The following is a 16,145-nucleotide window of genomic DNA, read 5'->3' as shown; positions in this document are numbered from 1 at the left end:
AACCCCAGCCCTTTTTTGTATTTTACTTTATACAGGGTTTCATTGAGTTGCTTAAGGCCTCACTAAATTGCTGAAGATGTCTTTGAACTCATGATTCTCCTGCCTCAGCCTCCTGAGCCCCTGGGTATTAACACCATACCTGGCTTTTGCTAGCAGCTTATAAACTCATCTGTTCTATATCTATCTGTTATCATTCATTTATTTCCAGGTGAAAAGTTGATCAGAATGGGTGACAGCAGCACCAGGGCAACAGAAGAAAGAAAACACTAAGGTCGTGAGAGTAGTTGGACGGCATGACTCTTGGACAGCCACGTTATGTATAAGACACTTTATAATATTGAATAGGAAACCCTCTTTGTTCCCCGGTCATACCAATTACGCAACAAACCCACCTTAAATTTTTCTCCTACAAAATTTCTAACATTGATCTGTTGGATAGCCATAACCATGAAGTACAAATTTGTTCTCCTTTTGTTTTAAATCACATGATTTTATTAACAAATCAGTCATCTCCATTGGCACAACATATTTGTAGTGCTGGGAGTTATTAAACACCTACTTCAAAACATTAAATATTCAACTTAATAGGGAGATAGTGACAACTAGAAAAGATTTCATTTTATATATTCTCAGTTCTCTAAGTTCTCCAAAAAAAAAAAAAAGAAGAAGAAGAAGAAGAATTAATGCAACTGCATAGTTTTTGCAAGGATCCAAACTCAAGTGTGCTTTGGGAGACAGGGAGTTAAAAATGTTTTGGAAGTTAAGTTGGTATGAGAGTATGAAAAGCCTCTGTTGCTCTAGTTCTAAGGAAATGCTCTCCTTTTTCTAATAAAGCTTTCCACAGAAGACAAACTATACACTATAAACAAGGTAAGTATAAGAAAGAATTACAGCAGTTCATTAACTTTCAAATAAGTTATTCACTTGGACAATGTAACAGAAACTTTACGGATGTGAAGTGTGCTTCAAAATGCTGATCTGTTAAAATTCCATAAAACAAGCCTCAAAATGCAAGTCATTTGTGCCAGCTAAAGGAGAAAACTAAAGTAGCATTTCCAGAGGGACTAGGGCAAAGGACAGAACAAACTACAAATCAGCAAGGAAAGAAACAAAACATAGCAGTGTTAATAATTTACCATAGTTACTGCTCTTGAAACCAAGGTAGGATTACAGCTGTTATCTCTTTACATTTACGTGTGTTTTCATCATCTCTACAATGAGGTGTTTGGTGTACACTAATGTGTGCAGAAAATCAAAGGCTGCAGGGCTTGTCTTAGAACAGTAATTTTAACGTGTAAATTTATATTTTCTTATTTTGCTTTATCTTTACATTATGGTCTCTTAAAGGAAAAACATGGAAATTGGTTTATTAAATATCATGAAGCATTCATATTTCATATTTCTATCATGTATTTTATTTGTCAGCTCGTTGGTTTCCTGAGCACACTGTAGTGGTTGTTTATGTGAATTCTGAAAGAGCAAAAGTAGAACTTCAGAGGAGACCAAAAATAACAAAGAGTCACCCTGTTGCCCTGTGAAAAAACACTGGACTTAAATCAGAAACATGGGCCCCAGGCCTAGTTTTCTCTTATGTAGCTGTGGAAACTTATTCAGGTTGCTTAACCTCTCTTTGTTTTATCCCTGCAATGGGGATGTCAATACCTACCCTGTTCTATCTTACAAAGTGCATATATAAATAAATTGAACTAATGTATGTGGAAGAACATCATAAATTTAAGTACTTTGCAATTGTAATGAATTATTCTTGTCCTGCTACAAAACAGCCTGGTATTACCAATACATAGAATTTTAATACTTGAACATATTTGAAATTCTGGGTGATTGAGCATGATATCAAATCAGATTTGGCTCAGAGTCATTTCTCCAAAGGCATGTGATCATCTTAGTATTCTGGGTAATTTCTTCTAATAGAACCCCTTTTCACACAACACACTCCAGTCGAGAGGACTGCTGTCAGTAAATGAGGCCATGTCTTTATAAATTCATATCATGTGGTTGAAATTTATAGTATGTCCCAAGACATTTTTGTGCATTAAAGGGATTTGAAAATACTAACAGTTGCTTTTCCTTTGGTACTTTGGCAAGGTTCCTAAGGAAATTGACAGAGAATAACCAATAACATCATGAGAAAGAAACTAAGGGATGTTTCAAAGTAGCTTTTCAAGACCCAGTGATCACCGACTGGGTCCCTGTGTCTCTTACCATGTAAAAGCAATTCGAAAGAAAGGGTGCTGGCTCAAGAAGAGGCTCTAAGTATCTGCCTTTGATTGTTGATAGGAAACTCAATGCCCTCAGATCATGAAAAGTGCCTGGATTTACTTCAGAATTTTTTTTTTAATGACAGTGGAAACAAATATCAAATGAGCCACTTTTTAATTTTTTTATTTTGGATGATTAGAACTTTACAAACTATTTTTATCATTGCAAGTGATCATGAAAGCCCTATTGGGTGGCATTCTAGCTGAAGGGAAAAAGGACTTTTTGTACTGGTAGGAGATGCCAATTTATTATTGTACTTAGACCTACTGACCATCTGAGGGAGTTAGAAGTTAACAACTGTATCTCTGGTTGATCTTTGCATATTTTAATCCAAATATGGTAAAGGACAGGGCTACAGATGGGAGTGTCCACATAATAATAAAGGGCTCAGAACTTGTAACAGAAAATGTTTAAAGTCCTCCACTCAAGGGAACTCTGTACTTTGTACTTTGGTTAAATTCTCTTTTAAATTTAAATTTCTAAACTTTTCTTAGGACATTAAGCTCCCTTTGATCTCTTCTCTTCTGAATTGCAGAAATCAGATAAAACTATTGGTAAAATGACCTCTTGTCACATTACTGAAGAACCTATAAAAAAGATTGCTATCTTTGGAGGAACTCATGGGAACGAGCTAACGGGAGTATTTCTAGTTAAGCACTGGCTGGAGAATGACGCTGAGATTCAGAGAACAGGGCTGGAAGTAAAACCATTTATTACCAACCCAAGAGCGGTGAAGAAGTGTACCAGATATATTGACTGTGATCTGAATCGTGTTTTTGACCTTGAAAATCTTGGGTAAGAATATGTTTTATATAGTGTGCATACGTGTATGTATGTGTGTGTGATAAATATTAATGTTTGTACATATAGTGTCTATAATGAGTAAGATCGCTTTCACTTTTAATCACATTGCGTTGTGAATTACACAATTGTGGAAACCGGGCATTCATATCTCTTTTAAATACTTTTTTAAGTACCACATTATTTGATTTTTCTCTTCAAATATATCCTATACGGGCTGCAAACATATATAAGAAAGGTTTTATTTTTAAATCATGTCTTGAAAGACAGATTTAATAATCCTTTGCATTAAGTTAGTGTTTGGCCACTATGTTTGTATACACATTTGTTAACTGTGTGGGAAATTCACTACAATGTTTTTTTGCAACTATGTTTATGGTAGCACATAAAGTTCTAGTTAAGAAAAATATGATGTTCCAATTAATATTTGTTGAATCAAAGAGTGAATAAGTATCCATTTTCAGAAAACATCAGACCACTCTGCAGCCTAAAGAATAGATGTGTTTACCTTCATTCATGCACATATGCACACTACACAAAACATTTAGGGCTGGTGAGGTGGCTTCATGATGTCATCAGGGCCATAGGTTGCTTCTCTCTTCCCCCTGTGCTTGTCTTCACATGTACCTTTTTGTACTCATGGTTTTTGCTTCATAACTGCAAAATGGCTAGTCTACCTTCTTGATTGTATTCCAGACAGGAAACACTCAGGTACAAACTGTAGGTCCCTTAAAGATACTAGTAAAAATAGCCAGGAATAGAAAGAGATGGAATTACATGAAAATGTGGTTGAATGATTTAATGAGAAAAAATAAATTTAAAACATTATCATGTACAGCAAGCAAAAATGTATCCTAACCATTTCAGGAAGTGAGAGGTTAGATTAAGACCCATCTAAGAATATAATGATATCTATTAACATTTGTCTCACAAAAAATAGATACACATGAACCTGTAAATTTTTGTATTTTTGGAGCATTTACAGACTCTTTTCTGTAAACCTTGTCCCTGGACCACTGATGACTGTCGGGCCTCAATTAAAAATACTTAATGATGATGTGAGCACCTAAGTTTGACTCTGTTTCAAGAACTTAAATTACCCAGAGTGAAGACTGGGGGGGAAGATGCACTTAATGATCTATCCCAGTAATAAATAACAAGTGCACCATAACTACAAAAAAACTATAAATAAGATTAAATGAAAAGTTTTGTTCAAGGTTGAAGTCAAATGGTAAACTCTGTTTGAACTGCCCTACCTGTGACTAGCCACTTAAATGAACACATTATTTTACAAGAATACCAATGAAATATTAGTTATGTGAAATCAAATAAGAAAAAATATTTTTCATTTTTAAAACTTTTAGATGTTTTAAATCCCCTCAGGAATTTTCCAAATCAAAGGTTTGGCAACTGGTTCTTTGTACACTGTATTCTTATTGACTATATATGTTATCATAGCCACAAATATTGTTAATCTTTCTCTTTCTGCTAATAATAGCAAAAAGATGTCAGAGGATTTGCCATATGAAGTGAAAAGGGCTCAAGAAATAAATCATTTATTTGGTCCAAAAAATAGTGAAGATTCCTATGACATCATTTTTGACCTTCACAACACAACTTCTAACATGGGGTGCACCCTTATTCTTGAAGATTCCAGGAATGACTTTTTAATTCAGATGTTTCATTATATTAAGGTAATGTCAATGTTATTAATTTATAAGTTTACATAAGTCAATTATAGGTGAGAAACAACTAGAACAGGGTCAGGAAGGAAGGTCCAAGAGAAATGGGATCTATTCCCCAGTCAGGCTGGGAGGCTAGATGGGAGAGGCTGTACCCAGATTCAGAGGTAGGTGGTAGTGACAGGCAGGAGAAAGGAGAAACAAGGAAAATAACAAATACAAGGAATAAAATAATAAGACCTTGTGGATTTTTGTGCCTATAAAATTATAAATTTTATTCCAACAGCCACCAATTCATAAGCTATTGAACAAAAAAACAAATAAAATTAATATAAGAGTTTTAAATGTTATGGTTGAAATATCAAAATTACAGGGTTTTAGGAAGCTCAAAATATTGTCATGTCCAGTGGTGAAGACATTGTCTCCCTTTAGTCCTGCCCTTGTCACCATTTGATTGGGATTACCCAAAACACACCCAATCTTTTGTCATATAGTTCATAAAGCTAATCATTTTAACACTCAGGAATCCGTGAGATTAAAAATTCAGGCTTCCAGTGCCTTTAACTAAAGAAAAAAAATTCTAGAAAATAGCAAATAAGCAAAAACACAAATAATGGATTTTGTATTTGATTTTATATAATAGATGTTCTTCCTTCCTGAGAGCTAACATGATTTAGTAGGAAAAATTTGATCCATGTAGCCAGAAGCTGGGTTTAAATCTTAGCTTTCTCCTTCACTAACCTTAACAAGAAGTTCAACTCTCAAAACAGCTTTCTTCATTTTATAAAATTGGCATGAGAATACTCACCCCATATGGCTGCGCAAGTCTTTAAATGAGAAAAAATATTCAAGGCATTTAGACTAAAGTCTACCCTGTGGTGAGGGTTAACTATTACTTTTGTTCCCCTTGAGTTCTGGACATTAAGAAGGTAGTGGCTGTGGTGGGAGATCCTTATGCAGCTGTTCTGTGTTGCTTATTCAGGAGAGCTGAATGTTTCTGTTGCCAGACATGGAAGCCTCAAGGTTGATTCCTAGTTATCAAAACCAAGAGCCCTGACTCAAATTTCCATTCAAATAGAAGGATGAAAGGGGAATCGCCTGACATTAATAGAACCTGAATTACAGGGTCAGAAACAGAGCTCTTTAAGAAACTAAGTAAGCTAAATAGTAAGGATAAGCAATGATGAAAACAAAAATAACCAAATCCATTCAGAAGGAAAATTTATTTCCTATTCTTTGGTCATGGCTCTGGAGAATTATTTAATGTCCATTTTACCCAGAAAACTGCATGTAATTCAATTTTACATGCAATTTATTTGTATGTTTTCAAAGCTGTAACATTGAGTTTTAGAGTGTTTCATAAAACTGTCTGACTAATCTTAGTTGATGAAGTAAAAAATATGAAGTCCTTATTGACTCTATAGCAGCAAAGAGAAAAAAAAATATATGGTCTTTACATAATAAGGAAGATGATTTAAAAATTCTTTGCAGACTTCTTTGGCTCCATTACCCTGCTATGTTTATCTCATTGAGCATCCTTCCCTCCAGTACGCAACCTCGCGTTCCGTAGCCAAGTATCCTGTTGGTAAGTCTGTTGGCATAGCTGAATAAAATGTGTCCTACCTGAAACTCCAAGAAAAATTAAAGAATATTTATAGCTACCTTGCACATCCTTAAGGCTTATAATTATCAGATAATAAGCAAATTAACCCCAGGCAGACACTATACTTTATTTCCTCAATATCTTGAAGCAGCTTTCTGGTTCTATTCATATTATTTTCTTCACTGTTATGTTTGACCCTAAAAAAATCAGTCTGACAGATTCTTCTAATCCCAAGAATTAAGTGAAGAGTCACCTTTTATAGAACCTTATCTCTAACTCCACTCCACAAAATTGCTCTAAAAATGTGAACTTTCAACAGATATTTATTGTGTGTCTACTAGAGCCCCACCACTGTGCCAGGTTCTGGGAAAATAGTAAAGAACAAGGCACACAGAATCCCTCAAAGAACTTAGTATCTAATGAGAAGACAGACATTAACCAGGTCATCACTGCACAGAGGGAGAAATGGCAGAGTAGAAGTAATTCATTCTCTTTCAAGTGAGATACACTAACATAATTAACTATTTGCAAATTATACTATAATTAAAATTTCTATTACAACTTAAGTGGTTTTTGTTAGATCTTAGATGCTTTAACCAAGAGTAAATTTAAGAGCAAGTTTGCAAATAACATAAGCAAATGAAAACTTAACAATTATCCTGGTTACTCAAGTATTGGTACTTTTGACACATAATTAAAGAAATTAGTTAATTATTAATTATAACTGGAGAAAGCTAAATATCCAAATATAGGCACAGAATTGCAATAAATGTAATGAACCAAAACCTTACTGTATGAAATAGGGTTGAGTGCAGCTCAGTGATACAGTGTTTGCCTACCATGTGTAAGTCCCAGGGTTCCATCCCTGGCACCATAAAATAATAATAATAATAATAATAATAATAATAATAATAATAGATCATGGGTTATATTTAGTACCAAATAAAAGTGTAAGACTTCTAAACTTTGAGATATTAGCCTTATAATATGATATTTATGGGCAATGCTGTTTTAGCTAGAACAAATATCTCTGATAAGTTTGACCCTTACAAATAAAGCCAAATCTTTAAAACATTTCAATATGAGGGAGTATTAATTACATTTTAAATAATTAGAAAATATTAATATGTTCTTCCAACTTTGCTCTTTTATATTTGAAATCTATTATGTCATATACATGTTGGCAGCTAATGACAATATCTAATAGAGGAAGGAAACATCAGGAACTCCCCTACTAATCTTTCATTATGGCCCCTTTGTCAGAACTGAATAACATGTACATTCTTAAATCATCAGGATGGTTGGATTACTATAAATGAATTAAACTTTTGATATTTACTCTTAAGCTGAAGAAAAGTTAATTTATCTTAAAGATTGGATAATCAACCAAAATTTGATTATATTAGAATGGAGGAAAATGGAATGCAACAACAATATCTTCCACAAAATGCACACAGACATATCCATGAACACAATTTTCATACATTTGTACAAATCACTCATGCACAGAGGCATGCCTTAGCCCCACTTATGATATTATATACTTAAATGAATTCCTGTAAATATACACAAGAAAGTTACACACAGTACAACATAATGAACTTTTTGAATTGGAAAATAATAGAAATGGGTGCAAATAGGATGGGTTAAAAGAATATATTTGAGTTGAATGTAAGAGAATGAATGTGGGTGATACATTAATTAACAGTTTGATAAATGGAGAAAATAATAACTGGAGGGATGACTCTGTGGGAGACTTGAGCAGGTGGAGGAGTATTTTGCAGGTGTAAGGATGGATGCTTGACAGCTACAGGAAACAGACCTGGAAGTACAAGCATAGTTTTATGAAGGTTAGAGGAAATACAAATTTTTCTACAGAAAATAAGAACCATTGCACTATCTTATCAGAATGGGTTAATATTAAGTATAAAAATGTTGCCCTAAAGTCACATAGATTGCATGTTAACTTAAATTCATAGTTCATCTAGCTATATTTCTATGACTAACTAGATGTCTTTCCTCCTGTTAGAGCTAAATGTTAGTCTGTGACCATCTCTCTTTGTGGCCACCTATTACTTTGTCATTGCAGGTTTATCTACTTCTTTTGCTATGTTACAATACTTAAATATTTGAATCACATGAAAGTAAATTTAAAGAAAAAATAACCCTAAGTTCCGACTACTCAAACACAAGTCTGATTTTTTCCATGTTCTCTTCCAGTCTTTATTCACTATGCATTTATCACTATGTGTATTTAAACGTGTAAATGTTCTGCTTTATTTTTTGCTTAACTTTCTGTCTCAAATACTTTCCATGATGCTAACTGGTCTAACTTTTAAATATTTATGGGGTTCTAGATATAATAAAATGCTTAATTTCACAATACATTCTAATACTTATATAATATTACTATCTTCCCTTCTGTACTTAGGTATTGAAGTTGGCCCCCAACCCCAAGGTGTTCTGAGAGCTGATATTTTGGATCAAATGAGAAAAATGATTAAACATGCTCTTGATTTTATATATCAGTTTAATGAAGGTAAGTGGTGGGTAAGAGTTGTTTCCTTAATTGTGGATATTTGCATATTTAGCTGTGTGTTAGTCAGGTTTGCATTATTATGACCAAAATATCTGACAAGGACAACTTAAAGAAGGAAATTTTTATTTTGGATTATGTTCTCAAAGGTTTAGTCCATGGTTGGCTGGGTCCATTGCTCTGGGCCAAGGTGAGGCAGACATCATGGCGGAAGGGCATAGTGAAGGGAAGCAGCTCAGAACATGGCAGCTGAGAAGCAGAGAGAGGGAAGGGGCAATCCCAGTGACCAACCTCTTCCAGCCACTCCCCATCTGCCTATAGTTACCACCATTCAAGCTAGAATAGACTGATTCAGCACTCATAATCAAATAATTTCATTTCTGAATATTCCTGCATTAACATAGGAGCTTTTGGGGGATACCTCATAACCAAACCATAACAATACTATACATACATTACATAGTACATATATAGTGCATATATATGTATATATGTACCAACGTACAACACTTTAACCATGTGTGTGTGTGTGTGTGTATATATAAAACTTAACCACTTAACATTGAAATAGTAATTGAAATTTAGGTCAAATTCATCATTCTCATAATCTTAGATGCGTTTTCAAATTTTTTTTATTCACTTCAGCTATTCCTCAATCACCAGAATAGAAAAACATACAAGAAAAACAGTGGCCATATAAACAACCCAAATCAAATCCTATTTTCCTATTAATCTCCATTTTAAAAAACCAAAGACAGAGTAGGAAATACAAATGCCCAATAAAAGTAGAAAAGATGTTCAACATCACAAGTAATCAGAAAAATGCAAATTAGAATGAGAAACCATTTTCCCCATCAGATTGGACAAAATAGCATCTGACGATATTAAGTATTGGTAAAGGTATAGGAAAAGGAGATACTCTCATTCCCTGCTGACAAACATTTGAATTGGTAAAGACACTTTAAAGGGTAATTTTATAGTATCTGCTGTATCTACTTATTAAATTGTGTAATTCTTATAACCCAGCAGTTCCACATCTCAAAGAAACACAAGCTCATGAATACCCAATGGGTTGTATTCAAGGGTGGTTATTATAGCTTTGTTCGCAAAGGAACTGACTCAAATGTGCATCCGTTGGTGAACAGCTAAACAATAATAACATGGAAGAATCTTCAAAACACACTATTGTTTAAAAGAAAGAAAACTGTAGACAAAAATATATGATATAAACATTTACTTTAAAATAATATTAATCACTTGCTAGAATGCATATAAGTATGAAATTGTTGACAAACACGTAATTATGGTGACACAGCTACTGAGTCATTCAATGTCTGTGGGGAACATAATTCCTTACCCTCAGATGTGCAGCCCCCTGTGATCACAGGAACTTCTTCTCTATTTGAGAATACTTTGGCTCCAAAGTCATGAAAACTGAAAAAGAGCTAGATGTCCACCAACTTTGTGTGAGGGCAGGTTCTCTACTCTCTAATGAAACTGGTATTGGGAAGGTCATAACATATTCACAAGAAATTCTCAGAAAGTAAGTGTGGAACTCTAATATGTTAAGAAATGATATCCCCAGGGAGAATGCCACAAACCTGAGTGGAATGGTAACTCAAAGACACTCGGCTCTCTGTTTTCGCATCCATCAGTCACCCCCATCTCTTGAATCTGGGTTGCCCCAGTAGCTTGTTTTTGTGCCACAAAGGGGCTTGAAAAAGACTATGTATTGGGACTTGCCCTCTTGTGGCTTTTGGGAACTCTGTGTGGCTATTATGTGAGTCAGTCCACACTAATCTGATGGATATGAAAAGGTTATAGAATAGAAGACTAAGATAGCCCAGCCACCAGTCATGCAGCTCGAGCCTTTAGACTGTCAATTGCCAGACATTAGATTGAGGCCATCCCAGATTACCCAGCCACCAGCAGATTTGCCAGCTCACCCCAGATGCATGAGCAAAGCAAACAGAAACCAGCAAAGAGAGTCCAGACTAGAGGAACTGCCTAACCAACCCACAGAACTACAAGCTAAAAAGAAAAAAAAAAAAAAGAAGAAGGTTGTTGCTTTAAGCCATTAGTTCTGGGAAAGTGTGCTATGCAGCAAAAGCTAGCTGACACAGGATTGATCTTAGGATCTCCTCATCCCAACTCTGCTCTAAAGGCAAAGGAGGACTTTTCCTTTAAGATGAAACCATAACATCCTGTGGATACACCATTGGACATATGTTCATCCTGTTTGCTCAGAGACCACGTGGTATCTGTGTAAACTACTCCTTTTCCAATTTATGGGCATTGAGCTGAGCTATTTAATGTCATCTCTTTGAAAGCTGGTAGACTGCCTGCATCCCAAGATTTCACTGCTCAGGGGCCATCTAAGTGTTTAATGAATTTGATTAAGAGAAAGAGCCACTAGACAGAAGCCACCTAACTTGCTGAAAGTCCCCCCTGAGAATATGCAATCACTGAGTGTCAGAGCTGGAAGAGTCTTTCAAGATAAGCTAATCCAAAACCCTCTTTTGACAAGATTGCTCAAAATAACACAGCTAGGAAAAAAGAAAGATGGCATAGTCAGCAGAACAGAGCCCAGGGTCCTGACTGGCAGATCTAGGCTTTTTTTCTCCCACACTGGCTTCTTTAAGTTATGTTTTCTACCTCTGTTCATCAGTGCAATGATAGGAATAATTCCAGAATTTGGGGCTTTATATTGTTTATGAACATCTTTAAGTTACTTAATGTGTTCTCCTTGTAACGGTCTTCATTTTGTTGTTTTTCTTTCCTTCCTTCCTTCCTTCCTTCCTTGAAATATTGACTTCCCTTTTTTAATTGCTATAATATGTATTATTTTTGTTGTAGGAAAAGAATTTCCTCCCTGTGCCATTGAGGTCTATAAAATAATGGAGAAAGTTGATTATCCTAGGAATGAAAATGGAGAAATAGCTGCTATTATCCACCCGAATCTGCAGGTAACATTTGTTGTTTCTTTAAAATAATGAGAATATTTTAATAACATTGTACCTTTGAGTAGTAGTTCACAGTTCATACAGCATTTTTACATACATTAGCTAATTTGATGTTCACAAAACCACTGCAGCGTAGAGAAGTGTATTAGTTAGCTTTCCATCACTAAAATAAAATGCCTGATACAATTAATTTATAAGGAGAAAAGGTTTATTTAGTCTCAGTCCAAGGTTGATTGGGTGACTCCTTTGCTTTGGGCCTCTGATTGGGGCACTTAATGGTAATAGTAGAAAGTATGCATTAGAGCAAACTGCTCACACCTGTCTAGAGTTTAAGAGTGATGGGGTTACTTATCAGAATTACCTAGGGGATTTTCTCCCCAAATGCATGGAACCCATCACAAACTACTAAAGCAGGGCTTCTCAAACTCAGGTGGACACAGGGAATCAAATGACTTCACCAGGTGATTTCATAGGACTCAGGTCTGGGGAGCACTGCACTACATGGGAACCTCTGCAGATGCGACCAACCAATGGGCAGGGAAGTACCTTCAGTGATTCTGGGCATATCTCTGCCTGAAAAGCACTTGTTCAGAGCAGAATTCTCAACCAGGCCACCCTGTAAAATCACCGGGGACTTAAAGAAAGAAAGGAAGGAAAAAACAGGAAGAAAGGAAGGAAGGGAAAGAAAAGAGAAGAGTGAACTATAAAAATGAGAAGCATGAGGGACTGGAGGAGATGGGTGATAACATAGATGTTTTTATTACATAGCTATAGGTTATATGACTATGCTATGTATATATCAAAATTTACAACTGCACACAAAAATTAATGATTTTTTTACTCTATAATTAATTTTTTCAAATAAAACTTTAGTAAAAAATGTATTTATTAAAAATAAAGCCACTCTTTAGATTCTGATTTGCTATAGCTGAGATGGGGCCAGCCCTGTACCCATGTAAACGTATATTAATATCCCAAGTGATTCTAATGTATGGCTAGAGTTGAGAAAATCACTGAGATGCAGTGCCGTGCGTACTTCAGTATTCTACATGTAAACCTCTGACAATTTGTTAACATGAAGATTTTGATTTAGAAAGTCTGCAGAGGGGAACAAAATTTTGCTTTTCTAACAAACTGCTGGGTGATGCTGATGCTTCTAGAAAATATTAGAAATGCGGAATCTCAAGGCACCACCCTGATCATTAGCATCAAAATCTGCATTTTAGCAAAATCCCCAGATGATTTGTAAGCACAGCCAAGTTGGAGAAGAACTGTTCTAGACTTCCTATGATCTGACAACATTGGTGCTTGAAGGATCAAAGGGCCAAATCCCTGGGGCAGGACCTGTCAGATAACACAGTTGTTAACATAATGTGGGGACACACCTGCAGTACATCCACCTCGACTTAGACTTTTCTCCAAACCACTCACCAATCCTCCCATCATAATAAAGTCTCCCTGTGTGCAAATACAATGTGACTCATTTTTATGTCCCCAACAGTAGAATGTCTTGCACACAGAAGGCTCTCAAAAAATATTTCCTAAATTTTGCTGAACAGAATTTCACTTCAGATGGCAAAAAGTAGAATATGCACTTAGGTGGATATGAAATTTATTTTTCCTCTTAATATTATAAACCTCTTTGGCCACATTCAAGGCAAACTTGGTGTCAGAGAAACTCTAATTACACATGTCAACTGTAAAAATTAACAGGGAAGCTCTTAAAACTGCTGCCCAAGACAGTTACATGGTTCCAGTGGAGTCAGGTCTCTCCCATGCCTCTCAGGACACCCTTCAAGGATCGCTTTTTAAAGAATAGAATGGTATTTGTTAAATATCTAGAGTCTTGACATGAAAATTTTGTAATTTATTATTTTAACTGTCTTCCGAAAGGATCAAGACTGGAAACCGTTGCACCCTGGGGACCCCACCTTTGTGACTCTTGATGGAAAAACTATCCTGTTGGGTGGAGACTGTACCGTGTACCCTGTGTTTGTGAACGAGGCTGCTTATTACGAAAAGAAAGAAGCTTTCGCAAAGACAACAAAAGTCACTCTCAATGCAAAAAGTATTCGCTCCTCTTTCCACTAGAAATCAGTGCTAGTTCACTTTTTGGGGGGCATCTTGAAAAAGGACCAGTCTGTACGCTCCTCAAGAACAGAATTGTGCCTTATTCAAGTTCATGATCTGAACTTGACCCAGTCCTGACCCAGTCCCCAAGCAACAGGCATTCACACCAGTGTCTTAAAGAAAAAAAATAAATTAATGAATATCTTTTAAAGTTATCATATTTTATGTAGATAGCTTCTTCAAAGAAGTGTGCTTCCTATTTCTGCATAGATTTTTATACATTTACACTCTGATAGTTTAACATTCTTAAAAATAGCCTTCTTTTTCAAAGTACAAAAGACATAGGTACTATGTGCAGAGTTATTAACTTGAACATGGCATGAAATGTGTGTTTTCAAGTAATTTTTGTTTGTTTTTGTGGTGCTGGGGATTGAACCCAAGGCCCTGTGTATTCGAGGCAAGCACTCTACCAGCTGAGCCATATCCCCAGCTCAAGTAATTTTTAAGTGCTACTAGAAATTAAAGGTGGAGACTATTTTTTAAATTTTTCATGATTGAGTTAATGACACTATATTAAGAATTCAGTCCATAAACTAGCAACAGTTGTGATATCCATAGTAGATTTTAGCTGCTCTTTTTCAGATGACATGTTGAAGAGAAATGAAAGCTGATTGTAAATATACATCTAGAAACACTGATGTCTTACACTCACCTTGAGAAGCTACTTGTCCTTCTCATCATAGACAATTAGGAAGAGGCAAATTCCTCTCATCTGCCACTTCTTGTTTTGAATGAACACTCACTCTTACTCCTAGCCAAAGCGTGAGGAGATCTTTGGACTCCAGTAGCTGCCAGCCTAGGTGGTTAAGACCCATAACGGAGGACAGTGGACGTGGAAATGTGACCCTAATCCATGTCTCTGGTTTGCAAACACACCCTTTCAAGAAATTCTCCCATTTTTTTTTTAAGCTGAAATCCCTCATCTCCTCAAAGGACTTCTGGCAAAACACTGCCTCCCTCCCCTCCCCTCTTTTAGGTCACAGCAACCAAGTAAGGAACAACTTTATCCTACGATTTGAACCCCAAGGAAACACATTTATGGCTTCAAATGTTTTACCAAAAATACTAACATTATCTGGAACTTATATAGATACACAAACATTTTCATTCTTTCAGAGCTAACTCCACTAAGCCAATTTTATTCCATATTCATTGTTTTATAGAGCACAACTAAATGATTTCTGAATTTTGCACTAGAAAAATCATTGTGTGCTTTGCCAAAATTATTTTCCTTGGAATAAACTTCCTTCTGAAGGTTGTAGTAAAAATGTGTCGATCTTTTTTAGCACGTAAGTTTTACCAAGTGTCCTTCTCCCTCTATGACAAACGTTCTGTTATGTTTTATCTTAGGCCAAATCCTCAGGGTCAGTTTTTCCAGATGTAAATTTTGGCAAGGAAACTTTATCCTTCCATTGAGTTTCAGTTATTTATGTAATTTATAATGTGCCATTTAGGTCATTGTGGTTTCAGTTTGGGGGATTCATTATTTCTATTGAGCGTAATATTTCCTGACTCAATTATTATTGTCTTCATTGTTTCTAATTAGATGTGATTTTTTTTCTTAATCTACAACACATGGCTGTGTAGTTTTATTATTTTCAGTTTTATTTTTATTATTTCTAACTATCTGCCAGCTTCATTTTCTCATGTATAAAGCGGGGGTGAGGGCTGGGGATGTGGCTCAAGTGATAGCGCGCTTGCCTGGCCTGCGTGCGGCCTGGGTTCGATCCTCAGCACCACATACAAATAAACATGTTGTGTCTGCCAAAAACTAAAAAATAAATATTAAAATTCTCTCTCTCTCTCTCTCTCTCTCAAAAAAAAAAAAAGTGGGGGTGATAACAATAGTAATGCTTCTACTATGGGGTTACTGAGGATTAAGCAAGTTAATGCATGTGAGCACTTAGCTCAGTGCCCAGCACTTAGTTCAAACATAGCACAAAAGACCCTTTGTGAGCTGCTCCCTCCCCCACAACCTCTCTAGACTCATCTCCATTCCCATTCTCTCTGTTCCAAGGCCCTTGTGTTGTTTTATTCCTGAACACCTTCATCCAAACTGATTCTTCCCCCTAAAATTTTCTCCCAACTTCATGCATATCCCACACACACACATACACACCCACCCCAGGCCTTGCTCTAGCTAATTCCTG

At 35.8% G+C, this 16,145-nt stretch overlaps 1 protein-coding gene across 3 annotated transcripts; it reads left to right on the top strand.

The window, feature by feature from the left end:
- Positions 1-1,079: 1,079 nt before the first annotated feature.
- Positions 1,080-15,797, top strand: Aspa (aspartoacylase). Of its 3 annotated transcripts, none has more exons than XM_071603354.1 (7): positions 1,080-1,161; positions 2,816-3,075; positions 4,580-4,775; positions 6,255-6,348; positions 8,798-8,905; positions 11,759-11,868; positions 13,759-15,797. In XM_071603354.1, the coding sequence occupies exons 2-7, from the start codon at positions 2,840-2,842 to the stop codon at positions 13,954-13,956; spliced, it is 942 nt and encodes a 313-aa protein (XP_071459455.1). In that variant the 5' UTR covers positions 1,080-1,161; positions 2,816-2,839; the 3' UTR covers positions 13,957-15,797. The 3 variants fall into 3 exon arrangements, with proteins under 3 accessions (XP_071459455.1, XP_071459453.1, XP_071459454.1); XM_071603353.1 differs by lacking the exon at positions 1,080-1,161 and adding an exon at positions 2,654-2,717; XM_071603352.1 differs by lacking the exon at positions 1,080-1,161 and having other exon boundaries at positions 2,648-3,075.
- The last annotated feature ends 348 nt before the right edge of the window (positions 15,798-16,145 follow it).

Source organism: Marmota flaviventris, chromosome 17 (assembly GCF_047511675.1).
Source record: "Marmota flaviventris isolate mMarFla1 chromosome 17, mMarFla1.hap1, whole genome shotgun sequence".
NCBI lineage: Eukaryota > Metazoa > Chordata > Mammalia > Rodentia > Sciuridae > Marmota > Marmota flaviventris.
This window is presented reverse-complemented; position numbering and strand designations above follow the sequence as displayed.

Bases quoted from the DNA above. Each gene is read 5' to 3' on its own strand.
- Aspa (XM_071603354.1), top strand. From the start codon at position 2,840: ATGACCTCTTGTCACATTACTGAAGAACCTATAAAAAAGATTGCTATC. The intron at 4,776-6,254 runs GTAATGTCAATG...AATTCTTTGCAG, and splicing joins AGATGTTTCATTATATTAAG to ACTTCTTTGGCTCCATTACC. The intron at 8,906-11,758 runs GTAAGTGGTGGG...TTTTTGTTGTAG, and splicing joins TATATATCAGTTTAATGAAG to GAAAAGAATTTCCTCCCTGT.